This window comes from Nannobrachium achirus (genome assembly GCF_963921795.1).
Source record: "Nannobrachium achirus genome assembly, chromosome: 9".
Classification (NCBI taxonomy): domain Eukaryota; kingdom Metazoa; phylum Chordata; class Actinopteri; order Myctophiformes; family Myctophidae; genus Nannobrachium; species Nannobrachium achirus.
The window spans coordinates 25,131,055-25,157,283 of NC_137818.1; the positions used below are offsets into that span (position 1 = coordinate 25,131,055).

The following is a 26,229-nucleotide window of genomic DNA, read 5'->3' on the forward strand; positions in this document are numbered from 1 at the left end:
CACGTGCTCCGTAATGTTTGCACTGATTCACACACGCGTCACCGCTTTGGCCGTGCATGGTGATTCGTTTAGGCTACTGTAAAAGGAATACACTTGAAATGCTTTTTTATAAATAAGAATATTCCCAAAACAATATTGTAAATTTTAGGCCATTTAAAGTTTTTTTTTTTTTTTTTTTTTTACATCTGGTGGAGCTATACGACACAGTATAGCGATTAGGCCTATATTCTAAAATTTTAAATGTCTATTTCTTGAGTGTGCTTCAGATTTTTTGTTCCAATGTTTCATCTATTTGCATTCCTTGGTCCTTGAGCACATGCATCTCCTCTTTTTTTTGCCATGTTTAAAAATATGAATCGGTTTGATTTAATCGAACATGTGCAATTCGTCAGCCCATGAATGAAGTGTTGGCTGTTGTGTTGATCCTGCCTGTCAGCATCGTGTCTATCAGATATATAGGCTACATTCCTTCATTCATAACGTCAAGGCTTTTCTGAATTGACCATTTTGTCCTTGATCACTCTACCGGTGAAAATATAACCCCAGAGAGAAGTTCAGTCATAAATCTCTCTCTCTCTCTCTCTCTCTCTCTCTCTCTCTCTCTCTCTCTCTCTCTCTCACACACACGCACAAGCACACGCACACGCACACGCACACACGCACACGCACACACACACACACACACACACACACACACACACACACACACACACACACGGCGCGCGCGTAATTGTGCGCTCTCTCTCGCCTTTGCTCTGTGCCAATGGTGCCATCCATCCTTGAGGGGTCTATAGCTCCTCTGCGCACAGCCCTTTCATCGGGCAGTCTATGTGGAAAATAGCCTCCACCACTATGTGGTACAGCACGCCCCCCTTCCTCTCCTCTCCCCTCGCGTGACACGCAGATTCCACCGCTCGCGCTTTGCGCCTGTCACCGTGGTGACAGAGCTGACTGAACCGACTGGTGAAGGAGAAATTAGGAACGAAGACACGGCTTTCAACTTGTTGTTTTTTGAACGCATGCACCTGCTGCTGCACTTGAGGAAATATTGGTCTTTCTTCTAATTGCGGGGAGTTGTTGTGCACCCGTTAATTTGGATGCATGCCTTTGGATGGAGGCACCCTATACCATAGCCATAGTCTACTACAATTTGGGAGGGATATGGATAATGAAGAGCTGCTGAGAGGGTTATAACGGTGTGGATAAAACGGTTGAGCAGCCGTTGAGGCATATAGGCTATATATTGCACGACGCCAAGGCAACAGGCATGGTTCTAGCGGGATCCAGGTAACTCTGCATGCATCGGTCAATCTTCTCTTTACGCAATAGTCTAATTTTCACCACGAGAAATTACTATTTTAATTCTGGGAGATGGCCCACCTAATCCGACACAAACTGACAAACAAGCTGACCAATGCGGCCCACACGGTGTCCCACAAATCCCAGGCCAAGGTCAGCGGCGTGTTCGCCCGCCTGGGGTTCCAGGCCGCGACGGACGAGGAGGGTTTGGGTTTCGCCGAGTGCGACGACTTGGATTATGACTACAGGCAAGGGATGCAAATGGACGTCCTTCCCGGGGACGAGGAAGGGGGTTCGATGGAAGGAGAGGAGGACGGGGGGGTGGATGGAGACAGCCACTACCAGAGAGATGGCACCGCTGGCACCAGGCCCTCCTCCCTCAAACCCAGCGCCTCTCTGGAGGAGGACAAACCAAAGATCACCTCCTGGGAGGCAGGCTGGAACGTCACCAACGCCATTCAGGTATATTGAGAAATGCCCTGGAATTATATGTCCAGTGAAGCAATTAAGGCCTCAACGAATTTGAAGCCTAGGCTATATATGTCTATACTATACATAAATGTATAGTAAAGTCACCTTGAATTACCAATATTTTAATCTCAAGATAAAATATTTTGAAAGACAAAGAGAAAAAAATCTTCAAAATTCTATACTGAGATTATTGTAAAACTATGCGATAAAATAAACGAATAAAATGTTTGTTAGTCTATGAATTTATTCAGAACCTTTCTATCGATTTTATACATGGGCTAGATAACGTGTTTATTCACGCGGATCAGCAGCAGCTAGAGGAATTAAGATTTATATATTCAAATCTTTTTATCAGTAGAAAACAGTTGCTTTATCCTCTCTGCAAGCAAGCAGGCCCTGAATGTCTTTGATAGCCCGAAGCGTCACGGCTGTGCTTATCAGCCATGCGATCAAATTGACCACCAGAGCAATTAAATGTACAAATTCAAATGTAATTGTCCTTTTTATACCTCAATTCGTTTCATGCTATTAGGAAAATGCATTTATATATATATATATATATATATATATGCAGCTCTCTCACACACACACACACACACACACACACACACACACACACACACACACACACACACACACACATGTTTATTTCATGCTATTAATACATAATAAATTAATAATATTATTAATAATTGTAATAATTTTATTCATAGCCAGTTATTATTATTAATATTGTTAATATTATTATTATGCATTTGGACAAAGTGATTAAATGTATATACCATGTGTGAGCTGGACGGGCCTGCAGTGTCACATGTGCTTTCTGTGTCCACAGGGCATGTTTGTCCTCGGCCTGCCGTACGCCATCCTGCACGGCGGCTACCTCGGCCTCTTCCTCATCATCTTCGCGGCGGTCGTGTGCTGCTACACCGGCAAGATCCTCATCGCGTGTCTGTACGAGGAGAACGAGGACGGGATACTGGTGCGCGTGCGGGACTCCTACGTGGACATCGCCAACGCATGCTGCGCGCCTCGCTTCCCGTCGCTCGGCGGCGTCGTCGTGAACGTGGCCCAGATCATCGAGCTGGTCATGACGTGCATCCTGTACGTGGTGGTCAGCGGGAACCTGATGTACAACAGCTTCCCCTTCCTGCCCGTCTCCCAGAAGGCCTGGTCGGTGGTGGCCACAATCGCGCTCCTGCCGTGCGCGTTTCTGAAGAACCTCAAGTCCGTGTCCAAGTTCAGCTTGCTGTGCACGATAGCGCACATCGTCATCAACGTCATCGTGATCGCCTATTGCCTCTCCAGGGCGCGCGACTGGGCCTGGGAGAAGGTCAAGTTCTACATCGACGTCAAGAAGTTCCCCATCTCCATCGGCATCATCGTGTTCAGCTACACCTCGCAGATCTTCCTGCCCTCGCTGGAGGGCAACATGCAGAGGCCCAGCGAGTTCCACTGCATGATGGACTGGACCCACATCTCGGCGTGCGTCCTCAAGGGCCTCTTCGCCCTGGTCGCCTACCTGACCTGGGCGGACGCCACCAAAGAGGTCATCACGGACAACTTGCCGGGCACCATCCGCGCCTGGGTCAACGTGTTCCTCGTGGCCAAGGCGCTGCTGTCCTACCCGCTGCCGTTCTTCGCGGCGGTCGAGGTCCTGGAGAAGTCGTTGTTCCAGGACGGAGGCAGGGCCCTCTTCCCAGACTGCTACGGCCCCGGTGGGCGCCTGAAGTCGTGGGGCCTGGGCCTCCGCGTGGGCCTGGTGGTGTTCACGCTGCTCATGGCGGTCTTTGTCCCTCATTTCGCCCTCCTCATGGGCTTGACCGGGAGCCTCACCGGCGCCGGGCTGTGCTTCCTCCTCCCGAGCCTCTTCCACCTGAAGCTCCAGTGGAGAAGTCTACTGTGGCACCACGTCTTCTTCGACGTCGCCATTTTCGTTATCGGGGGCATATGCGCCATATCCGGCTTCATTCACTCAGTCGAAGGGCTCATAGAGGCGTATAAGTATGACCTCCATGACTGAGAACTGAGAGCTATATTGGCCACAGGTTACTACAACCCATATATAACTCTAAACCAGTGGTTTTCAACCAGTGGTCCGGGGACCACCAGTGGTCCTTGAGGGGGTTCCAGGTGGTCCCCAGCTAAATGATGGAGACGTTGGTAACCAAATGGACCCCTATAGATGATCTTTAACTCTTGAGAGCGTAACCAAATGGACCCTTATGGTCCATTTGGTTTCATTTCACGCTCTCAAGAGTAAAGTTATTGTTTAACACTCAATTTACAAGAAGTCTACACAATTAGAGAATGTATAAAAAAAAAAAGAATTGTTATTTTGATCAACGTTGGCCTGTCAGCTCTCCTATATGGTAGGCCTACTACCAACATCGATAGCATGGACAGAATAGTTTTGGATCCGAGAGGCTAAATCTAATCAAATGGTGGTCCGCGGCTAAAATGCAGAATAATTAATGGACCTTGGTGTGAAAAAGGTTGAAAACCACTGCTCTAAACCCTCACATTGAATGGTGATGAAGCACAAGTCATGGTGAACACAGCATCATCATGCTGTTGTTGACCGCTTGAGGATTAGGCTACGAGTGTTATTATTTTTTCTCCATTGTTTTTGCCTTCGTGATGATAATGTGCAATAATAGACTTTACAACAATACATGTAGGCCTACAGTACAGGCTAGTAGCCTTCTTACAGACATGAGGATCATTATACGGGCAATAATAACGCAATTAAATGTCCGCCAAATGGGTCTAAATGTGAGTGTGTATGTATGTGTTTATATCCAGGGAATGACGACTTATGTAATAAAACAATGGAGTGAATATGTCAGTATTGGGGTTTGAGCTGCTAGAAATATATCATTTATCTGAGTACAGAGACATTACACAAACAAGTGGGCCAAATAGGCCCCTCGTTAATATTATAGGCTATATCAGATGGTGCTCTGTGGGAATATTAACTATGAATAACTTCAGTGTAGCTGTTTGAACAAAATGAATTCGTATTTGTTTTTTTTCTTCGATTGTAAAGTCTATAGTGGTCCTCGTTGGCACATTTGTTTTCTTGGTGTTTCAAATGTCATTAGGGATGAAGTGAATTCACGTGCAAGCAAGTGGGTCCTGTGTGTGTTCTATGGAAATCGTTTGTCCGTCAATATTCCCTTCCTGTTGAAATTGTTCGGTGTGCTTTAATGGAATTAATCATGCTGTGTGAGAAGAAAAAAAGAGTACTTGTTGAAATAATGGATAAATAAATCTAATAATTTATGGCTGGCGATTAAGTGTCTTTGCCCATTAAATGGAAGCAAGCAGTGATGGTTTCAGAAGGTTTATTGAATGCTGCATGCCCTCAGAAGGCATTCCAATGAAAATAGACTAATGCTTCCACCAAGGTAGGCTAATTATGTAAGAATGACTAATATATTTTTTAATTCTATATAATATTGCTGTTGTTGTTTTTTTTATTTATTATTTTGATTGAAAACGTTTCCGTTCTGTTTAAATTTAATTCAGGGGTTTACCTTCCCCTTTCTTAAAAAAAAACATTGCGTGCTAATTAAATAAAAACTGCGGACTTCTCGTGATATGCATTATGTGAAATGACTCATGCACCACCCGCCACCCCCATGTTCTTCTTCTTTTCTCCTTCTTTTTAATCCTCTTTTTCTTTCTTTTTTTTGTCAGAGAGCAGTGTATAGAGACCGCACGTCACACGTGACGCCTCATAAATTCCAACATGTGTTTTTTTACGTGTTCAGTTCAGACGGAGAAAGTAGCTCTTGTGCGACAATAATTAAACCCTCGTGATTGTAGCTACACACACCCATCCCAAAATCAGACACATTCAACTGTGCTGAGTCTGACACTGCTCCCTTGGGGCGTTCTTATTATGGAGTACACTGCAAAATTCAGAGTGTTCATTTTTGGCTCATAAAGTGAGGAAATGGACCTGAAATGATTTGACTGTGTAGGCGAGTTTCACTTCTCAGTCAAACAGTCAGGAGACCGAGTCTACAGCATAAATCATGTCCAAGAGGGAAGTTGGGTCACACAACAGGCTCTCATCAAGAACAAACCACATTCACTTGGACTTGACAGAAATTCTGGTAAATATGGTTTTATTTCATTTCAGACTAATACTCTCTGTATGTCAGTGCAATCTACATTATACAAGCCTGTGTGTTGTTGCTGTTTTTGTTTAAATGAAATGATTTCTTTTAAATATAGCAAGCCTATTATAGAGTGATGCTGAACTTTAGCATATTAATCCGGAAAGTATCCATCTGGGCATGATATAAATCCAAATATTGTTCAGAGAGAGAGGAGGGAGAGAGAGAGAGAAGCCACACACTTGCAGTATTCACAAAACATTATTCACAACAATTTGTCACCAAGTCAAATGGTAAAATCGTTGGTGCACTTTCCCCCCTCTTTTTTATTTGCAGCTATCTGTGTTTTAAAGATGTGCATACACATGTCTAGTCATTTTGTATAAGTCAAAATATTGTTAATCATATTCATCAGTTGCTTGCTTGTCCCTGAATGGGGAACAACAAATCGTGTTTTCACCCTGAAATTGAATGCATGTGAAAAAGGTTAGAGAATCAGACATTAAGAATCTGGCTACAGGAAAAAGAGTGTATTTTTGGGAAAGTGAAATGGCTATATTAGGTTATACACTAGTCAGTGGACAGTACACCCTAGTGTTTGCAATTAGCGCCCTTTGTTCCAGTGAGTGCTTATCAACTAAAATGACATGAGTGATTGTTTCCTTCCAATTTTGGCACAAAAGATTGCAGAAGGTCCTTGCTGTTTATGAATGATACCCCCCCCCCCCCCCCCCCAAAGGTTTGTTGAGGAAGCACTTGTGGAGTGCGACACATTAAATGGCCTTCTGCAAGTCACAAAATTGTAAGCACACAATTGTCAAGATGTATAATTGTAGTTGATAAGCATTAAGATTTCCATTCACTGGAACAAAGGGCACAAAATAGAAACACACTGACCTCACTCATATCTACCCTGCATTTGAGACATTACGGTCACAGCATAAATCAACCTTAAGAAGATTACACAGTGAAATAGACCAACACATTTTTCGATATGAGAAAAAACACAGAGGTCAACCGGGTGCTCATATGAGATTAAAAACAAAATCTGAAAAGTGTGTATGGTGCTATAGGATCAGTGGGAATATATACTGTAAAAAAGAAGAAGAGCTCCGAGCACTCAAAAAATGAGACAGGAAGTAAACAAATGTTATTCTATAAAACAGCCAACATGTTTAATCAGGTGAATCAGGGCACCCTGATCAAAACGGTCAAAACATACAGTATACTACTTACAGTTACTCACTCTTGAACCAAAGGAAAAATAAATTGATTGGATTGACATTATTATTATGATTTATATAATGGCCAGGTCCTGAAATAACCAAAGTGCTACTAAGTTCAACATCAGTCTAAGCTCACAGTGATTGTTTTCTCCCGCCAAGATCTCACTGATAACGAAATGAGTATGTGATGACTTTGAAAGCGCTCAGTCCTTCTCCTCCAGGTGACCTGCAGGATGCTGCCATCCTTGATAATCACGCTGATGCTCGCTACCTGTTGTTATGGAGACAATCCTGCCATACAAGTCACTTTGACCAACAAAGGACTTCAGTATGGTAAGCAAATATCAAATAGTAGACTTTGTCCCTTCAGTCCAATGTCATACATTAAAACAAAACACATCATTGGGTCAGATAGCCTGCTTTACTTAATCAAAAGGATTTGGGTCACAGGTGGGTGATTTTGTTTCCTTTGATACAGCAACAGGACAGGACTCTCAGACAAGAGCCTTATCAGTAAATCTTTCTATTTATCATTTTCTCCTTGTATTTTATACGCAAGGGAGTCATATAGGTGCAGGATGGATGCAGGAGAAGCTGGTTGGAATGACCTTCCCAACCATCAAGGGTTATATCAACACCTTTGTGGGACCTGTACCATACCAACTTATCCGGTAGGTTTTCTTTATTGGATGCAATTTGTTTTTATTGGATGCAATTTATTGGAACAATAGCCAAGTCAGAGAATATTATACATTATCTATTTTGGCCAATATACAGTCAAAAGATGGAGCTACAGGTGAACCACTTTTTGAGCTCACATTCTGGAAGAAAAGTACAAGTACATGCCAAAGTTCCTATAGCCTACAGTAAAAAATATTTAAATAAATATTAGTTATTTGCAATTCTGCATATTATATCTATATTGTCAAGTTGCTTCTCCCTTTTGCCCCAAAGCCATGTCTAAATATCACTTCCAACACTAAGCAGTAAACAGTAAATGGCCTGAAAATGAAATGAAGGGTGGTTACCTGCTGCCAAAGTGGCTGGTAGGCTGGTGGGAACCACTTTAACCCTCATGGTGTCCCTATTTTGGGCATGTCACCAGACAAAAATGTTCCAAAATGTCTATAAATCTTTTTAAAATGTGAAACTGTTTGACAATCCCACCCTGCAGGGCCTGGAGAAGGCCTGTGTACCGTAGGCTTTCATTCCAGTCCAATTCCAGTCAGTGTGTGAAATCAGTTATGGATCTGAAAAAGCTGCATTCCATGGCACATAATTAGATTTCTAGCCACAGACAGTATGAGTCATTCATGGGTCTTCAACAGGGGGTCCGGGACCCCTATAGGGTCCTCAAATTTACTAGGGGTCTGTGATAGAACCCCAAGGTTGTAACAACATTTATTTATTTGTTTGTTTGTTTTTTTGTTTTAGGTAATTGTGTGAAAGTACAAATTAACCAAAATCCAACATATTGTTAGCAAGTGTAAACAAAGAACAAACATTTGTGCTGCATATAGCTTTCAAACAAACCTATGAAGCATCACATCTGCAGTATCACTTTGAGACAACCCTTAGCCACACAATAGTCAAAGAAAAAATCACACCCAATGTGAAGTGAGCGGTGGTCGTGCTTGCATAACCTCTTCAGACTAGGATTTGAGTCTAGGATGTACAGGCTATGCTACACACACACGTTTTGCTATGGCAAAACGCTGAGGAAAAAGGCTACAGACACATGATGATGACATCACTGATACACGTTTTGCTATGGCAAAACGCTGAGGGAAAAGGCTACAGACACATGATGATGACATCACTGATGCTACACACACACGTTTTGCTATGGCAAAACGCTGAGGAAAAAGGCTACAGACACACGCACAGCCACTCTATGGAGCGGTTTACCACCGCTCAAAAATAAAAGTTTAATATGCAACACAATTTCACCAATATAACCAGGGTCCTTGCTTCATCTCTCTCTCAGCTGAGGAGTCCTTGGCCTTGAAAAACATTGAGTAGGCTACCCCTGAAAAAGCAGTACTGCACAAAAAATGGAAGCAAAAAAATATGCAAATATTAAATTAAAACACCTCTCTAAACCTGTCTTTTGATCTCTCCCCAGCACCACTGTGACTCAGTGTGATTTTCCAGAACCATCTATTGAGTTCTACAAGGATGTCACAGGATTCAAGGCTTCTCTCTCTGGCCTTAGTGTTGCTCTAAAAGGATTTTGGTCGATGCGCTATCGTTATATGTAAGTAATAATAATCATCAGGTTGCGATGTCTTGCATATGTTGCTCTGGCATTTATCCATGCTAGGAAATCTACATTTTGAAAATAAGTTAAAATGACCTGTGGAAACTTCATAATTGCCTCTTTTACCACTTAACCCATTAAGACCAGGAAAGCATCTGTGTCATTTTAGATGTTGCTATGTACTGTATTTAACAAAAAAACGTTATGTACTGTATAGAGCAACAGGTATATTTAAAAAAGATATGTTTTCTGAAAACTTAGGTCAGGATTTAGAAGGCGTTTGGGTCTAAATGGGTAAAAGCCAAAAGGATATACTTAGTTGACCAGGGTCCCCCAAGGGTTGTCTTTGATCCCCTTATTTTTTTCTCCATCACCAAATTCCTCACTGAAATAGCCTAAATTACATTTTCACAGAATGTTCGCACCAAAATAGGGATACCAGGGTACAAGGTTCATGTATTATTTCAATACGGACGGTACAAATCTAATGTGCTTACTCACCATCAAAGTTCTACCCAGAATATTGATATGTGTTGGTTTATGTGTATTTCCAGTCTTCTCAGTGGAGCATTCAAGCTGGCAGTATTTAATCTGGGTGTGACCTCTATATCTGAGTTGGGGAGGGATGCTGATGGACGCCTCAACATCTCCAGTGTAAGCTGCAATGCTACTGTTGGAGATGCAAAAATGGCCTTCTATGGTCGGAGCAGGTAAAAAGGATGAATAGATGGACAGACAGTAGGGCATTCACCTAATATTCGAATATCAAAGTCACTATTCAACGTTGTTCACCGAAGTCGAATATTCGCTTTTTTTATTGTTTTCTTTTTAAAAATATATACCTGTATACTTTATAAAACTTGTCTAGATAGGAAGTCATAAGAATGAGCTGTCAATGCCCCTGGTGGATGAATTTGTTAATGCTCTATACCAGGGGTTCTCAAACCTTTTTAGGCCGTGACCCCCAAAATAAACATATTTGAACTGGGGACCCCCACCCTGACAAGCACTTGGAATTGTAGGTATTACATTTAATGTGACTCGGTCGGTTCCACAGATAAATATTGTGAAAATAGCAGATCTACATGCTCACAATGCCTCGTAACACGAGGTGTTGTGAGCATGTAGATCGGCTATTTTCACAATGTTCGCCTCTTGCTTACTTAATATTTGACAGTTTGGTCAGTCCTATAGAATATTCGACTATTCGAATACTTTGAGGTCGAATAATTCGAATACTAAAAATCACTTTTATTCGTGAATGCCCTAACAGACAGACATACAGGATCATATCAATAAATAAGAGAGTGTCTTCTTGGAAATCATACTAATGTCAAACGTATAAACCTTTCCTCACTTTCATGTATAGTTGGCTCGTCCGGCACCTGGTGGACCTTAGTCAAATCAGAAGCGAAGTAGAAAAGACAGTGAGTATCTGACCCAAGAATTCCATTTTGTGTCAATATGGGGAGGGAGGGGGGCAAGTCCCAGGTTCGAAGGTGTGCCAATTAATGACATCATAAATCACTTTTCAAACTGGGGCTAACACTGAAGAGACAACAGGATTATTAGTATTTCTGAATCATAGTAAAACCCCAGGACATGCTCACAGCTGACAAATGAAACGAATGCAACCACCTTTAATAAATGTTGATAAATGCACAAAATCTGGTTTAATTTACATTGGGTGAATGATTATTCTGTACCAGATCTGCCCAGCAGTAAAGCAGCACATTGTGGACTTGGAGCACCATCTACAGAAAATAAATGGTAGTGCAACAAATAGCATTCAATACTGCATGAATTTTCACCTATGCACAATTCGTATCTAGTTGCATTCTGTTCTGTTCTTTACTGCTTATTTACAGTCTCATTCAAGGTGAATCAAGATCTGGCTGTGGACATGGCTCTCACCGGCTTACCTCTCATGAATACTTCAAGTCTGAGACTTGATCTAAAGGTAAAGATATATGGAGAGTTGATGGTTAAGATGGTTGAGCTATGTCCCATTTGCATGTTCTAGCAACTTCCTTCCTCAAGCTATTTCAGACACATTTCAATTTAATATCTACTTGTTAGGCATATAATTGAAGCTTATGGTTTGCAGTGAGCAGGTATGTGGTTAGTGCCCCGCTCTAAAATACTATACGATACCATGGCCTTCTGTGGCTTACAAGTAAAATCGATTTATCGACAAAACATCAATATTGATGTTTTATCTATGCGGCTGAGAGCTGTGATCTTTAATATAAACATGGCATTCTCCCACTGCATGTTTTACAATGCGTTGATTTCTGAACTCAGAATAACATGATAAAGGGCAAGAAGCAGAGAGAGAAAGCTATCCATTAACTACAAGTAGGCCTTGCATTAAAGTTTGGGGAATATGATCATGACCATATTTTCAAACCTTAAATTAACTGATGCACATGAAATTAAAGGGAGAGTTCTACAGGATCAAACACCGCGAGGACCCTCCCTTCAAGGCTCAGCCATTTACACTACCAGAGCAGCCAGCCTACATGATGTCAGTTGGCCTGTCTGAGTTCACAGCCAACACTGCCTCCTATGGCCACTACTCAGCTGGACGACTCCAGTTCCTCATCAATGACAGCATGGTGAGTACTATGGACAGATGACTGGGAGGAAACAGTAGGCCAACATAGTACAGACAGATGGGTGGATGGATGAACATTTTTAAAAGCATGTCATTTTGAATACTCCAGTTTGTACTCAAGTACTTTAAATTCTACACTACACGTCACTTTTAATATCCAACAGCCAATAGTGTGAACACTATGCCCACTTATTGTATTGTACCACACACACACGCACGCGTGGTGTGAGTACTGCTGGACAGGTGAGCTCTGTCCATGGTCCTGAAACACAGGAGTAGCCCAGTGGACAAGCTCTGTCCATGGTTCTAAACCACAGGAGCTGGGAGCTGTCCTTGGGTAGTGCTGGACAGGTGAGCTCTGTCCATGATTTTAAAGTCCATATCCATCCATGGACATTGTGTTTGTCTCCTGGTACGACATTAAAAACATGATATTTACTTAGGTAAATATCTGAGTACCTCTACCACCACTGTGCATGTGTCAGAAGTCACAGTAACATGTTTTATCTCAGCCGTTTCTTTATACCATCCATCTCAGCTACCTCCCGGCTGTCCTTTCCACCTCAACACCAGCTCCTTTGGGCTACTCGTTCCTCAGGTGAGACATTTTATCTGTTTGTAGAACTTATTGACCTGTCTCAACATTAATGGGCAATGGGACTGAATAATCATTTTGACATAAGCTGCTATATATATATATATATATATATATATATATATATATATATATATATATATATATATATATATATATATAATAGTTATTGTTTTTAATTTGTGAACTACAGACGGATATACAGACGTGCAGAGATTTAATTTTAGTTATAGTGCTTGGTGTAAATTGCCCTTTATACTGTAAAAGGCAGACGGATTAGTGATCAAGAGATGATAATTCCAATCATCTCCCTCGCTGTCACTCCTCCAGCATGGTGGATGTCATGTTTCCATCAAATGTCATAAAACACTATTGTTTATTTCTTTACCTAGCTTCCCAAGCTGTTTCCTAGTCTGCTGATGGAACTGCAAATACAGGCAAGGGAGTCGCCCAGATTCACTTTCCACCCTGGTTCTATTAAACTGGATCTGTTAAACTGGACTATTAAGGCATCTGCAATCCTGCCCAATACAACCCGTACCCCGCTGTTCACACTCAATGTTGTGAGTACTTGCACGCGCACACAAGTCAGCCTGGTACAGATTAGAGTTCACGTGATTATATAGAGTCGTCTACAAAATAAACGATCTGCCATGGATCATCTAATGCAAACATCTGTTCATTTCATTTGCAGGATTCTGGATTCAGTGGTAAGGCATGGATCGACAGTGGGAAACTCAAGGGCTCCATAGCAATGGACAAGTAAGCAACATCCTGGCAAAATCACGTTTTACATTTTGAGTCTATACTATACTATCGCTATTTTCACATACTCAAAGTAACACTGCTGTCTTTTTACAAACACAGTTTTACCCTGACACTGGCATCAAGTGAAGTCGGCCCATTTCAGGTTTGTCAGAATCCTGAAAGCAGGCTAAGCTTTAACTACAGCACATAAATGTAGTTGTTTTAAATAGTGAGTTTAACTTAATGTCATCTTGCAGACAGCTGCTTTGGAAAGCCTTGCCAAGATGTCTTTAATGCCTTTCTTGGCTAAAGTGAATGGTGAGTCTTACTAAATAGACTTTAAACATTATTGTGTAATTGTGTTCATAGACATAGAATCATAGTACCACGCTACAGTATGTATACTGTAACATTGGTGTATGGTCTCTGTTTGTAAGTTAAATAGAGGTTTGCTATATATAAACAATACCGACTCAGGGAAATCTGAATTACTGGTGCGTCTAGTCAGAATTATGTATTAATGTTTAATTGAGGGACTATATCATCACTGTTACAACAACCTGTTAAAGGAAGCTGCAATAACAAAAAACTATCTGTATTATCCCAGATCTGAGTATACTTCTTTACATTGCAATTTGAACTCTATCTGACATGACCTGTAACTGTCTGTTTTAGACAAACTGGCCATTGGGGTTGATTTACCCAGCTTGCCATATGCAAAGTTGGTCAACTCTGTTCTGAAGATAGAGGAGGTTTGTATCCGTGTTGAGAATCTCTACCTTTTTCTCTCTCTCACACGCACGCACGCACGCACGCACGCACGCACGCACGCACACACACACACAACATGCACATGCACACACCCCTAAAGATACATGGACAAATGGGAATGGTAGTCAAGGTACAGTAAACACAAATGTTCTGGTTAGCATATCTTCTCTATAGACCGATTTCTCAGAGCGACAACCATAACTGTGGTGTCAAGCAGCACCTACGGTATGTGTGTGTGCGTCTGTGCACCGACACCGCAGCTACATGGCAGCACTCTGGAAAAAGGTCTATACAAGTTTTAACCACTGATGCCATATGCTGTACACTTTGTCCTACGACTAATAGCGATTATCTACAAACTCACAAGCTTGAAATGTTGTATTTTAGAAAATTTGGGGAAATATAGAAATCCTTGTTAAATTCTGGAAATCCTTTGCTTAACATGCACAAAATAGGGATGCCAGGTTGAAAGTTGTTACTTCATGCATGGTCAGTCATAAATGTGATGGGAAAGATAGCGACTTTTGGGCACTGGGGCAGATTTGAGTAAGGAAAAGTACTCAGTGAACTCTGGGTTCCTCAGTGGGTCAATCAGATGATGTTTGAAGAGTTCAGTGTCGGCCTATGTTGCATGCCATCCCTCCTCTCTGCTCTTACTATACTTTCTGTACTCCCCCCTCCTTGTATTTGTACAACAGGACTATCATTTCTGACTGTATGTACATAGGTGTAGCTGTATCTAATCATGTGTTTGTTAGGCACAATGTGTCACAGGCACATTTCCTAGGGGTCATTGCATTTGATCTAATCATACTGTATCTTTTCTCAGTAGAGCAGAAACACCTAATACTACAGTGCTAATTAAAAATAAGAGGGCTCACTCTTCTCTTCTTGCCCTAACAGGGGTTTATTGGCCTCTCATCGGATGCTGAGCTGTCGCAGAGAGACAGGAACCAAATGACGACGATGTACTGGATTTTATAATGCTGGTGCATCTGTAGACATGGTAGCCATTCATCATATTAGACTCCCATTCTTCATTTCTCAGATTGTTTATCCTAACTTTATAATCAGCTGTTGTTCTCTGCTTAGTCTGGATGCCAAGACTTCAATTGCACAACTTTTGGCCCATGCAGGGCTGTAAACCTTAACCTTGCATTCTAGTCATCAGTTAATAATTACAATCATGGAAGCAAAAACAGTTAAATATGTGAGTGAGGCGGTGGTTCTGGGGATCGTCCCTCAGGAACCTTTTAACAGAGTAGATGTAATTCCCTGTATTCTGGTGCCTTTTAACAGGGAGTTTGATACCTTTATCAGACTTTACTAACATGAGAACAGGCTAGGTCTACATTTTGTAATTTCATCCATTAAAAAGCTAATGAGTGAAGCAATTAAAGAGTCATCTTTAATAATAACGACTCATTGTTTACTTAAATGTTAATAACTTTTTTTTATGACTACATGCATGTTATTACAATTTATCATATATATCATATGGAGTATATGTGTATTATTTGGGAATGGAGTGTATTTCTTGTACTATAGGCCTACATAAAGTGCCTAGAATGATATGGTGTACCTTGACTGAAATGTTTAATATTAAACTGCCACACTGATTTCCATTAAAGTCTGATATGGTAGTCTCAGTCTGGATCACACATTATTCTAAACTGTCAAATCCCTTTTATCCCATTGACTTACTTCCTCATCTTTGACATTCCATGTTGTCTAATGGAGCAAAACTCAACACTGGCTGTCCAAAATCATACCCTATTCACTCTACCTGAAGAGACAACAGGAAGAACATAAAAGAGCAGACATGTAGAGTGAGTGCATAAAGGCATAAACGGTTTAAACCCCAGATAGAGCATGTTCATACTGTGACAAAAAACATCATCATGAAATGAATGTAGCCACATTAACCCATTTAGGCCTAACCTATTTAGGGCTAAATCAGAAATTAGCCTACAAAAACAAATATGTTGCTACATACTGTACATGTTCTGTAAGCCCCTCCCAAACAGCACAATGTGTTCCCGGCCTGATAAGTGTTGATAGCCTAGATGCAAAAGGCACACAAGCACCTCCAATGTATAGCTATAAATCATAACTCTTGTAGAGATAGTTTATATTGGGACGTTTACAAACGTCACAATATAAACTACCTCTACAATAGTTATGATTTATGGCTATCCAATGTACAGAACATACTTACTGACCTCTTTGTCGGTCAGGGTACTAAAGTATCGTTAGATTTTCAATAGGAATTGAATTTTAAAAAATCCTTTTTCTCTCAATTTTCTAATTTTCTAGCTCCCCCATAAAATCAAATATTGGTTCATTTTTCCAATTTTCTAGCTTGCAAAAAAATCAGGAAAATGCTTCAATTTTTTAAATGTGTGATTCGTATTTGTCATTATTTGATTTGGAACCAACAAAGGAAAAACATCTTTAAAAAAGGTATTTTTGAATTTATTACCACATTACGAATATCAAAAAATTGGCTCATTTTTCCAATTTTCTAGCCTGCAAAAAAATCAGGAAAATGCTTCAATTGTTTGAATGTGTGAGGTCAGGGGATCTTAGTATAATTGGATAATTCAATTTAAATCCAAAATAGAAAAATCCATTTTTGTGATTTCTGTCCTCCCAAAAAAATTCAAAATAATCACATTTTGCCCCTTTTTCAATTTTTCAATTCAAATTGAATAACACAAATTATACTAAGATCCCATGACCGGGGGATCTTAGTATAATTGGGGTATTCAATTAGAATCAAATAAACAAAATTTGCTATTTTTTCAATTTTCGTTTAGAATTTAAAAATTGTGAAAACGCAAATCAGAAAATCACAAAAACAGCCAGGTTGTCTTAGTATAATTGGGATATTCAATTTGAATAAAAAGAAACAGTAATTGGCTATTTTTCCAATTTTCGTTCAGAATTGAAAAATTGAGAAAACCCAAATAAGAAAATCACAAAAATGGCCAAAAATGGATTTGTGCACAAAAAAATCAGGAAAATAGGCCCATTATTCAATTTTCTAGTCAAGGAAACAAAATCAGCATCATCAATGTCACGTGACCACGTCACAAATCACATGGTCTACAACTTCTAAATAAAAGCTAGTCTAGCTCTAGTCTAACATCCAAGCAATAGGATCAACAGGCATGCAGGCAGGCAGGCAGGCAGGCAGGCAGGCAGGCAGACAGACAGACAGACAGACAGACAGACAGACAGACAGACAGACAGACAGACAGACAGACAGACAGACAGACACTTATAACATTGACATACAGAGTTATAGAATGATGCCAATGACATACACTTTAATAAATATAAGTATTAATAACATTAATGATTATTAGTGCAGTCAGTCTGTACGGAGTAAAATCATCTGTGTTATTTTATCCATTAATAACTCTTGAGAGAGTATGAATTGAATTGGTTCCATTCCATTCTCTCTCTCTCTCTCTCTCTCTCTCTCTCTCTCTCGGGTTAAATCAACACTCAGGTTTTTACTGTGTAGTTTCATGGGTGATATAATTCAGTTTATTATTATGTATTACTTTACCCTATGCTCATACATATATTTAGAATCTATTTCTGATGTTATATTTGACTCTGTTTAGTATCACTTTCACACCACTCTACCCAGTTTTTTTTTTCTTTTTTTTTTTTGCTGATGTGTTTTTGTACTTCCAAAAAATGTACACCGTTTATGGGTGTTTTTATCCACCTCCCCCGGGGTCCCCAGGAGTTCCCAGGCCAGTGTTCTCTCCATGTAATCCCTCCATCTAGTCTTTGGCCCCCAGACCACCCTATAGGGAGATGCTCAGGAGGCATCTATCTGTACTACAACTTAGGCATTTTATCTCACTTAAAAGAGCCGTTAAAAGATTGCCTCATTTAGCTCATTTGGTTCAGTGTATATTTATATATTTTTAAAAGAATTAATTGAAAAATGAATCCACAAGGTGGCACCACATTCCTCTGTTGACAGTTGAGAGCACAATCTGGTATTTACCCTTTTCATAAAATGTGTGTGTAAATTAAGCTACCTTGACTTATGTTATTCATGCAACACCTCAAAAAATCAAGCAGGCAACAATGAAATCACTCCTCCCCTTGCTCTCTCTCTCTCTCTCTCTCTCTCTCTCTCTCTCTCTCTCAGGGCAGGCGGGCAGGCAGGCAGGCAGGCAGGCAGGCAGGCAGGCATGCTAACATTGACATACATATATTATACTGCAATTTGGCAAGTTGCGGTTGGTTGTTTAAGTTGGACTGGTTAAACTGACACAATATGTCCATATGGGCATTCCCACATATGGGCTTAATATTGATGGGTATAAAAGGGATTCTATTGTATGGGCATTCACAGATATGGGCTTAATATAAAAGGGATCAGATGTAGAGGTCATCTCCATATACTGTATGGAGATCTAGGTGATGATCCAGTTGTCTCCATGAATGGATATCCAGGATTTGATCTTTCATGAGGTGATGTCACGACAATGTGATGTCACAATGTCAACAGACAGGTCAACAGCTATTGTATGGGCAAACTCAATATGGGCTAATATTAATGGGCATAAAGGGATACTATTAGTGTGGTTGCCTTAAAAATGCATCATCTGGGAATCAGATGTAGAGGTCAGCTCTATGTATGGAGATCTAGGTGATGATATGTATGGATATCCAGGGTTTGATCTTTGATGAGGTGATGTCACAACAAATGTGATGTCACAATGTCAACAAACAGCAGATATAGACATTGAGGCGTTACTCACGGACAAGATACATACGGTTAAGATCTGTGGATTTTCATTGTAATATATACTAGTAAGACGCCTCAATTCGCCCCAATTCTTGGCCATCTGACCAGTGATGTATATCGGACCAGTTACCCATAGGCCTTACATGGAGACCCCTACTGTATATGGAGATATGCTGTAAGAGCCCCAAAAAAGCTTACTCAGTTATCCGTCATGTGAAAGTCCTATGATGTCTATGACATCTGACATCATACCCTTTTATGCCCACATGGAGATCCCTGTCTGTAGAACCAGCCACACATGGGCTGTCTTGGCCATATATGGATTCTGTTAGTGTGGCATGTGGCCGATGTGGCCTCCATATATGGGCATTCCCATTTGAATTTCTGTTAGATATGGGCATAAAAGGGATTCTGTTAGTGTGACATTGGTGAAGCCAGCATGTGATGTCAGAGTGGAAAACCCATTCTGTTCCCCTGACGTTACAGTGACGTCAGAGTATGATGTCAGAGTGACAAACCCATAGAACCACAGTGTCAGGCATTATAGACAGAGAGAGAGAGATACATACTGTATATACATACGGACAAGCTGTGACCGTTCACATACTAATCTGCGACCTCGCAATTATTATTATTATTAATAATAATAATAATGATTCTTAGTTATTAAGGGTAATAATGATTCTTAGTGTGGTCAATAGGCACTCTGTGCTGTTTTATACATTTTTAACTCTGAGAGAGTATAAATGGAACCAAATAAACCCTGTATGGGTCAATTTGGTTCTGTTTATACGCTCTCTCTCTTAAATCAACACTCAGGTTTTTACTATGTAGTTTCATGGGTACTATTATTCAGTTTATTATTATTACCCGCCTTAACATAATTATGCTCATACGTAGGTGTAGAATATATTCTTAGGCCAGTCTTAGGGCTGATTCATACTCCACTTTTAGAGACAAATTTAGTTCTGGGAGTCACAAAATCTTGGTGGCACCGAACAGCTAAATTGATGACGGTACACGCCCCCCGATCCTCTGAATGACGCCATATCGTAGTTTAGACAGAGTCGAACCGAAATAAATTTGGCTCTAAAGTGGAGTATGCATCGGCCCTTAGGCTTTTATGCTATAGGCTAGGTCAGGTCAAGGTCCCTTTCTGCCAACAATGGCACAGGAGAACCCACTGTCACACTGGCAGAGGAGTGAGAGAGATCACTGCAGATTAGGTTGTCTTATAACCCTTAAATTCAACAAATTCTTTCAATGGACTAAAATCTTGTTTTATTGATGGCCTTCCTGCCCTGGCATTTGGCCTTTGTGCCCTCAAAAAATGGACAACACCAACGGCCAATTAAGTGGGCTTGGCCCTAAAATTACGAAATTCCAGGCCTGTCCTGCACATAATTCTACATCTAAACTCTGAACTTTGACCGGGTAGGGAGTCATGGAGATTGTTGGATTATTATTGTCTAATCGTTATAACAATGTCCTACCAATCAAAATGTGTCAATATATTTGATGGCATCATTAAAATGAATTTTAACATGGCACACTGACAATCTTCTAGACAATAAAAACATAATTTGATAAAGGTTGCTGACCCAAGGCTGCAAGGTTCAGCACTGGAAATGCATGCATGAAATAAAGACATTTGGACAGATCAGTAGGCTACAGTACAGAGCAGTATCTGGACACTACTCATCTCCATAGTATGTCCCTACTGGCTGATAGTGGGTCGACTACTTCATACTGCAGGGAGACATGGTGACATTAACTTGTCACCTTCTCTCTCATGAAGCACATGATGAGGTATAGTGAGGTACTTGATATCTAACCCAGTACCTTCTGAATATGCCTGTGCATTGTATCGTGCTCCTTGTCACTGAGGCTAAGCCAGACCTTGTCTGTTTAATGGCAACATGCTGGATTCTGGAACACTGTCACTGTTCCCCAGCAGACTGCCATAAAGATGCTGTAATGCGCATGATGACACTGTGTACTGAACTTGTGTGTGAGTGGACTGACACTTTGTCCTTGACGGGGGGTGGCTGGTGAGCATAATGTACACAAGTGGAGACTACATTTAGTCATAGCGAGGCAGACATCACGATAAAATAAAGTTGTTTCAACTTTTTGTTCTCCCAGAGGTCAAATTTAACCTTGACCTGAACTTTAATGTGTGATTGACCTGATATGAAAAGTAAAAAAAAAGAAAAAAGTGTCCAAATCTGAGTCCATTGCTCTCAGCAGGGAACTGATAGATTGCACACTCCAGGTAGGGAGACCCCAGGTGAAGGAGTTCAGATATCTTGGGGTCCTGTTCATGAATGAGAGCGGAAAAAGGAGCTTCGGAGCAGCAGGAGCTGGCGGTCTCGGAATCGCACTGTTGTGAAGAAGAGAGAGTTGAGCTAGATTGCAAAGCTCTCAGTCTACCGAGCAATCTTTTGTTCCTACTCTCACCTATGGTCATGGAGTGTGGGTCATGACTGAAAGTAACTCTTTTTATGCATTTGATGTACTGATGTTTATGTATTGACCTTGCTTATTATAAGTCGCGTCTGCTAAATGCCTAAGTTGTAGTACAGATAGATGCCTCCTGAGCATCTCCCTATAGGGTGGTCTGGGGGCCAAAGACTAGATGGAGGGATTACATGGAGAGAACACTGGCCTGGGAACTCCTGGGGACCCCGGGGGAGGTGGATAAAAACACCCATAAATGTTGTACATTTTTTGGAAGTACAAAAACACATCAGCAAAAAAAAAAAAAAAAAAAAACTGGGTAGAGTGGTGTGAAAGTGGTACTAAACGTGGTACTAAAAGGTATCCAATCTAGAGTAGGTCTGAGCAAGGCCAAACAGGGCCAAACACTTCATAATGACTGATCACTCACTGACTTTTCATTTAGACCACCAGGATATAGTTGTAATACACGACAATAGATTCTATTGTGTTATAACCACTATTATAATCTATTATAGTGTATTATAATTATCATAGTGATACATTAATACTTTATAGTGTATTATAATCACAGTTATAATCCATTATAGTGTATTATAATTTATGATAGTTGTAATACAAATTTATATTGTATTATAATCACAGTTAAAAGGGTCAATTTGTTTCTTACCGAAAGGGGTACTTTTGTGTAATGGAAAATTATTTTATGTGGTGCGGTGTGGTGTGGTGTAGTGTGGTGTACTGTGGTGTGGTGCTAAAACTGCAGTGGAAAAGGGGCTTATGTGACAAGATGAAGGCCAGATGTAAGGCATGCTTCGGGACGCGTTTGTCCATGTTTCGTCCCAATGCCAAATGTTGGAGCTTCGCTCAAAAACAAAGCTATGCTTTTATTAATCTAGACTGAGAGACTGTAAACAATATTTTCTGACATCAACAGTGTCCCTGGATATAGACCCCAGGAAGTCTTTATAACTAGTGCTTATTGTAGTTCCCCCATTTTAAGTTAAATACAGAGTCAAATATAACATCAGAAATAGATTCTAAATATATGTATGAGCATAGGGTAAAGTAATACATAATAATAAACTGAATTATATCATCCATGAAACTACACAGTAAAAACCTGAGTGTTGATTTAACCCGAGAGAGAGAGAGAGAGAGAGAGAGAGAGAGAGAGAGAGAGAGAGAGAGAATGGAATGGAACCAATTCAATTCATACTCTCTCAAGAGTTATTAATGGATAAAATAACACAGATGATTTTACTCCGTACAGACTGACTGCACTAATAATCATTAATGTTATTAATACTTATATTTATTAAAGTGTATGTCATTGGCATCATTCTATAACTCTGTATGTCAATGTTCTAAGTGTCTGTCTGTCTGTCTGTCTGTCTGCCTGTCTGCCTGTCTGTCTGTCTGTCTGTCTGTCTGTCTGTCTGTCTGTCTGCCTGCCTGCCTGCCTGCCTGCATGCCTGTTGATCCTATTGCTTGGATGTTAGACTAGAGCTAGACTAGCTTTTATTTTGAAGTTGTAGACCACGTGATTTGTGACGTGGTCACGTGACATTGATGATGCTGATTTTGTTTCCTTGACTAGAAAATTGAATAATGGGCCTATTTTCCAGATTTTATTGTGCACAAATACATTTTTGGCCATTTTTGTGATTTTCTTATTTGGGTTTTCTAAATTTTTCAATTCTGAACGAAAATTGGAAAAATAGCCAATTACTGTTTCTTTTTATTCAAATTGAATATCCCAATTATACTAAGACAACCTGGCTGTTTTTGTGATTTTCTGATTTGCGTTTTCACAATTTTTAAATTCTAAACGAAAATTGAAAAAATAGCAAATTTTGTTTATTTGATTCTAATTGAATACCCCAATTATACTAAGATCCCCCGGTCATGGGATCTTAGTATAATTTGTGTTATTCAATTTGAATTGAAATATTGAAAAAGGGGCAAAATGTGATTATTTTGAATTTGTTGGGAGGACAGAAATCACAAAAATTGATTTTTCTATTTTGGATTTAAATTGAATTGTCCAATTATACTAAGATCCCCTGACCGTGTGATTCGTATTTTGGCATTATTTGGTTTGGAACCGACAAAGGAAAAACATCTTGAAAAAGGTATTTCTTAATTTCTTACCCCATTACAACAATCAAAAAATGGGCCCATTTTTCCAATTTTCTAGCCCACAAAAAATCAGGAAAATGCTTCAAATTTGCTAAATTTTTTGAATGTGTGATTCATATTTTGCAATTATTTGATTTGGAACCAACAAACAAAAAATAGGCCCATTATTCAATTTTCAAGTCCAGGAAAGAAATCGTCATCATGAATGTCACATGACCACGTGTCAAGTCACATGGTACACAACTTCAAAATAAAAGCTGTAGGCTAGTCTAACATCCAAGTAATAGGATCAACAGGCAGGCAGGCAGGCAGGGGGTCCATGAGGGGTTTACAAGGGGGTCCATGGCTGGTTCCCAAAGTGTGGTTTGGGGACCCCCAGGGTTTCTATGGCTGGTTCACAACAGCCTGGTACACGTACAGCCATGGCTGGTTCCCAAAGTGTGGTTCGGGGACCTCTGGAGGTCCATGACGGATTTCCAAGGGGGTCCATGGCTGTGTGGTTCGGGGACCTCTGGGGGTCCCTGAGGGGTTTCCAAGGGGGTCCATGGCTGGTTAGCAATAAGTGTGTTTAATAGTGTAATAGGTGAAATAGTGTAATAGAGCATTCTTATCAAAACCTCCACCAGCTGTCAGTCTGTCAGTCAGTCTGTCAGTCAGACTTTCAGTCACACTTTTGCCCTTCTCATAGTGGTTTTGGCTGCCAAACCACTACCCCATTTCTCCCTGTTCTAGCGCCACCATGAGGCCGCTTCTTGCAAAACACATTTTTGGACACTGCTCCTACAAATTCTGCCCTAAAATCAAAATCAAATCAAAATTGCCCTGATGGTGGCGCTATCTCGGACAGATCCAGGGTGATGACATGAGTGTAGACATACTGTGTACCGCTTTGTGTGATTTTAGGGCAAAATTAGTAGGAGCAGTGTCCAAAAATGTGTTTTGCAAGAAGCGGCCTCATGGTGGCGCTAGAAGAGGGAGAAATGGGGGTAGTGGTTTGGCAGCCAAAATCACTATGAGAAGGGAAAAAGTGTGACTGAAAGTCTGACTGACAGACTGACTGACAGACTGACAGCTGGTGGAGGTTTTGATAGTAACTGCGACCTGACGGTCGCAATTACACTATTACACTATTATTGCGACCGTCAGGGAGCAGTTTACTATGAAAACCTCCACCGTCCGTCCGTCCGTCCGTCCGTCCGTCCGTCACACGTCACACGTCACACCTTTGCCCTGCTCATATCTCCGCATCAGTATGACATCACACCACATGTGTACACAAACCTTTGTGTACGTTGCTGTGGCAACAGTCTGTTGTTGCTGGTCTGTTAGTGTACGTTAGCAACCACCTTAGCAACCATGGTTTTACCCTAGCAACCAACTGTTTACCCTAGCAACCAACTGTTTACCATAGCAACCATGTTTTTTTACCCTAGCAACCAACTGTTTACCATAGCAACCAGATACGCAGAGCAGGGATCTCCATATATGGGCATAAACAGGTGACATCACACTGATGTCAGATACGCAGAGCAGGGATTTCTCCATAATATATGGGCATAAAAGGGATTCTGTTAGGGATCTCCATATATGGGCATAAAAGGGATTCTGTTAGGGATCTCCATATATGGGCATACAAGGGATTCTGTTAGGGATCTCCATATATGGGCATAAAAGGGATTCTGTTAGGGATCTCCATATATGGGCATAAAAGGGATTCTGTTAGGGATCTCCATATATGGGCATAAAAGGGATTCTGTTAGCTGTTAGTGATCTCCATATATGGGCATAAAAGGGATGCTGTTAGGGATCTCCATATATGGGCATAAAAGGGATTCTGTTAGGGATCTCCATATATGGGCATGAAAGGGATTCTGTTAGGGATCTCCATATATGGGCATAAAAGGGATTGTATCCCAGATGATGCCCTGTTAGGAGATCCACACTAACAGAATCCATATATGGTCCTACCGACAGCTGCTATAAGCCAACCCTGGCGATAAGGTCTGAGTCGAAGAAATGCTTCTTTCCTGGCAAGAATTGCCCCTTTATACTGTAGGGCTCGTTTGTGTATTGTATGACATCACGCCACATCATCGGCTGAGGACTGTGTGATGTCATCATATCTCCATATATGGAGACATAAGTTGCTCATGCCCAAATATGGGCTGGTGAGGTCAGACTTAGTGTGATGCGTAGGTTATCTCCATATATGGAGATTCAACTTCAATGAGTAACCATGGCAAACTGTCAACTGCCCGTATGTCTTGATAATTGGTAAAACAAACTTTTGGCCTATTTGTGGAGATAAGCGACCAACGGTCGCTTATCTCCCGATTAGGGAGTCTTACTGGTATTATTACACTTATTACAATATTACACTATTACCCTCGCTATTACACTACCAGTAAGACTCCCTAATAGGGAGATAAGTGACCGTCAGGTCGCAGCGTGATTTTAGGGCAAAATGTGTAGGAGTAGTGACCAAAAATGTGTTTTCAAAAATCTGCCTGAAGGTGGCGCTATATGGGACAGATCCATGTTGATGACATGAATGTAGACATACTGTGTACCGATTTGCGTGATTTTAGGGCAAAATGTGTAGGAGCAGGGTCCAAAAATGTGTTTTCAAAAATCGTCCTGAAGGTGGCGCTATATGGGACAGATCCATGTTGATGACATCAGTGTAGACATACTGTGTACCGATGTGCGTGATTTTAGGGCAAAAGATTTAGGA

The 26,229-nt window shown here is 40.8% G+C and overlaps 2 protein-coding genes across 2 annotated transcripts; both read left to right on the forward strand.

The window, feature by feature from the left end:
- Positions 1–1,371: 1,371 nt before the first annotated feature.
- LOC308291441 (vesicular inhibitory amino acid transporter-like) lies at positions 1,372–3,793 on the forward strand (the record flags this gene model as incomplete). Its single annotated transcript, XM_080733451.1, has 2 exons — positions 1,372–1,761; positions 2,606–3,793. 2 exons carry the CDS (start codon positions 1,372–1,374, stop codon positions 3,791–3,793), a joined length of 1,578 nt encoding a protein of 525 aa, XP_080589577.1.
- A 2,057-nt stretch (positions 3,794–5,850) lies between these two features.
- On the forward strand, positions 5,851–15,618 carry bpifcl (BPI fold containing family C, like). Its single transcript, XM_080733800.1, has 16 exons — positions 5,851–5,894; positions 7,345–7,456; positions 7,683–7,794; positions 9,249–9,380; positions 9,938–10,093; positions 10,753–10,810; positions 11,093–11,153; positions 11,252–11,343; positions 11,825–12,001; positions 12,539–12,598; positions 12,988–13,158; positions 13,290–13,357; positions 13,463–13,505; positions 13,600–13,660; positions 14,018–14,094; positions 15,017–15,618. The coding sequence occupies exons 2-16, from the start codon at positions 7,357–7,359 to the stop codon at positions 15,095–15,097; spliced, it is 1,449 nt and encodes a 482-aa protein (XP_080589926.1). The 5' UTR covers positions 5,851–5,894; positions 7,345–7,356; the 3' UTR covers positions 15,098–15,618.
- Positions 15,619–26,229: the final 10,611 nt, after the last annotated feature.

What these genes read in the sequence shown, in the direction of transcription:
- bpifcl (XM_080733800.1), top strand. Translation starts at nt 7,357, where the DNA reads ATGCTGCCATCCTTGATAATCACGCTGATGCTCGCTACCTGTTGTTAT. An exon ending in TCGATGCGCTATCGTTATAT is followed by an intron (nt 9,381 to 9,937) that starts GTAAGTAATAAT and finishes GTGTATTTCCAG; the next exon opens with TCTTCTCAGTGGAGCATTCA. An exon ending in GAAGCGAAGTAGAAAAGACA is followed by an intron (nt 10,811 to 11,092) that starts GTGAGTATCTGA and finishes ATTCTGTACCAG; the next exon opens with ATCTGCCCAGCAGTAAAGCA.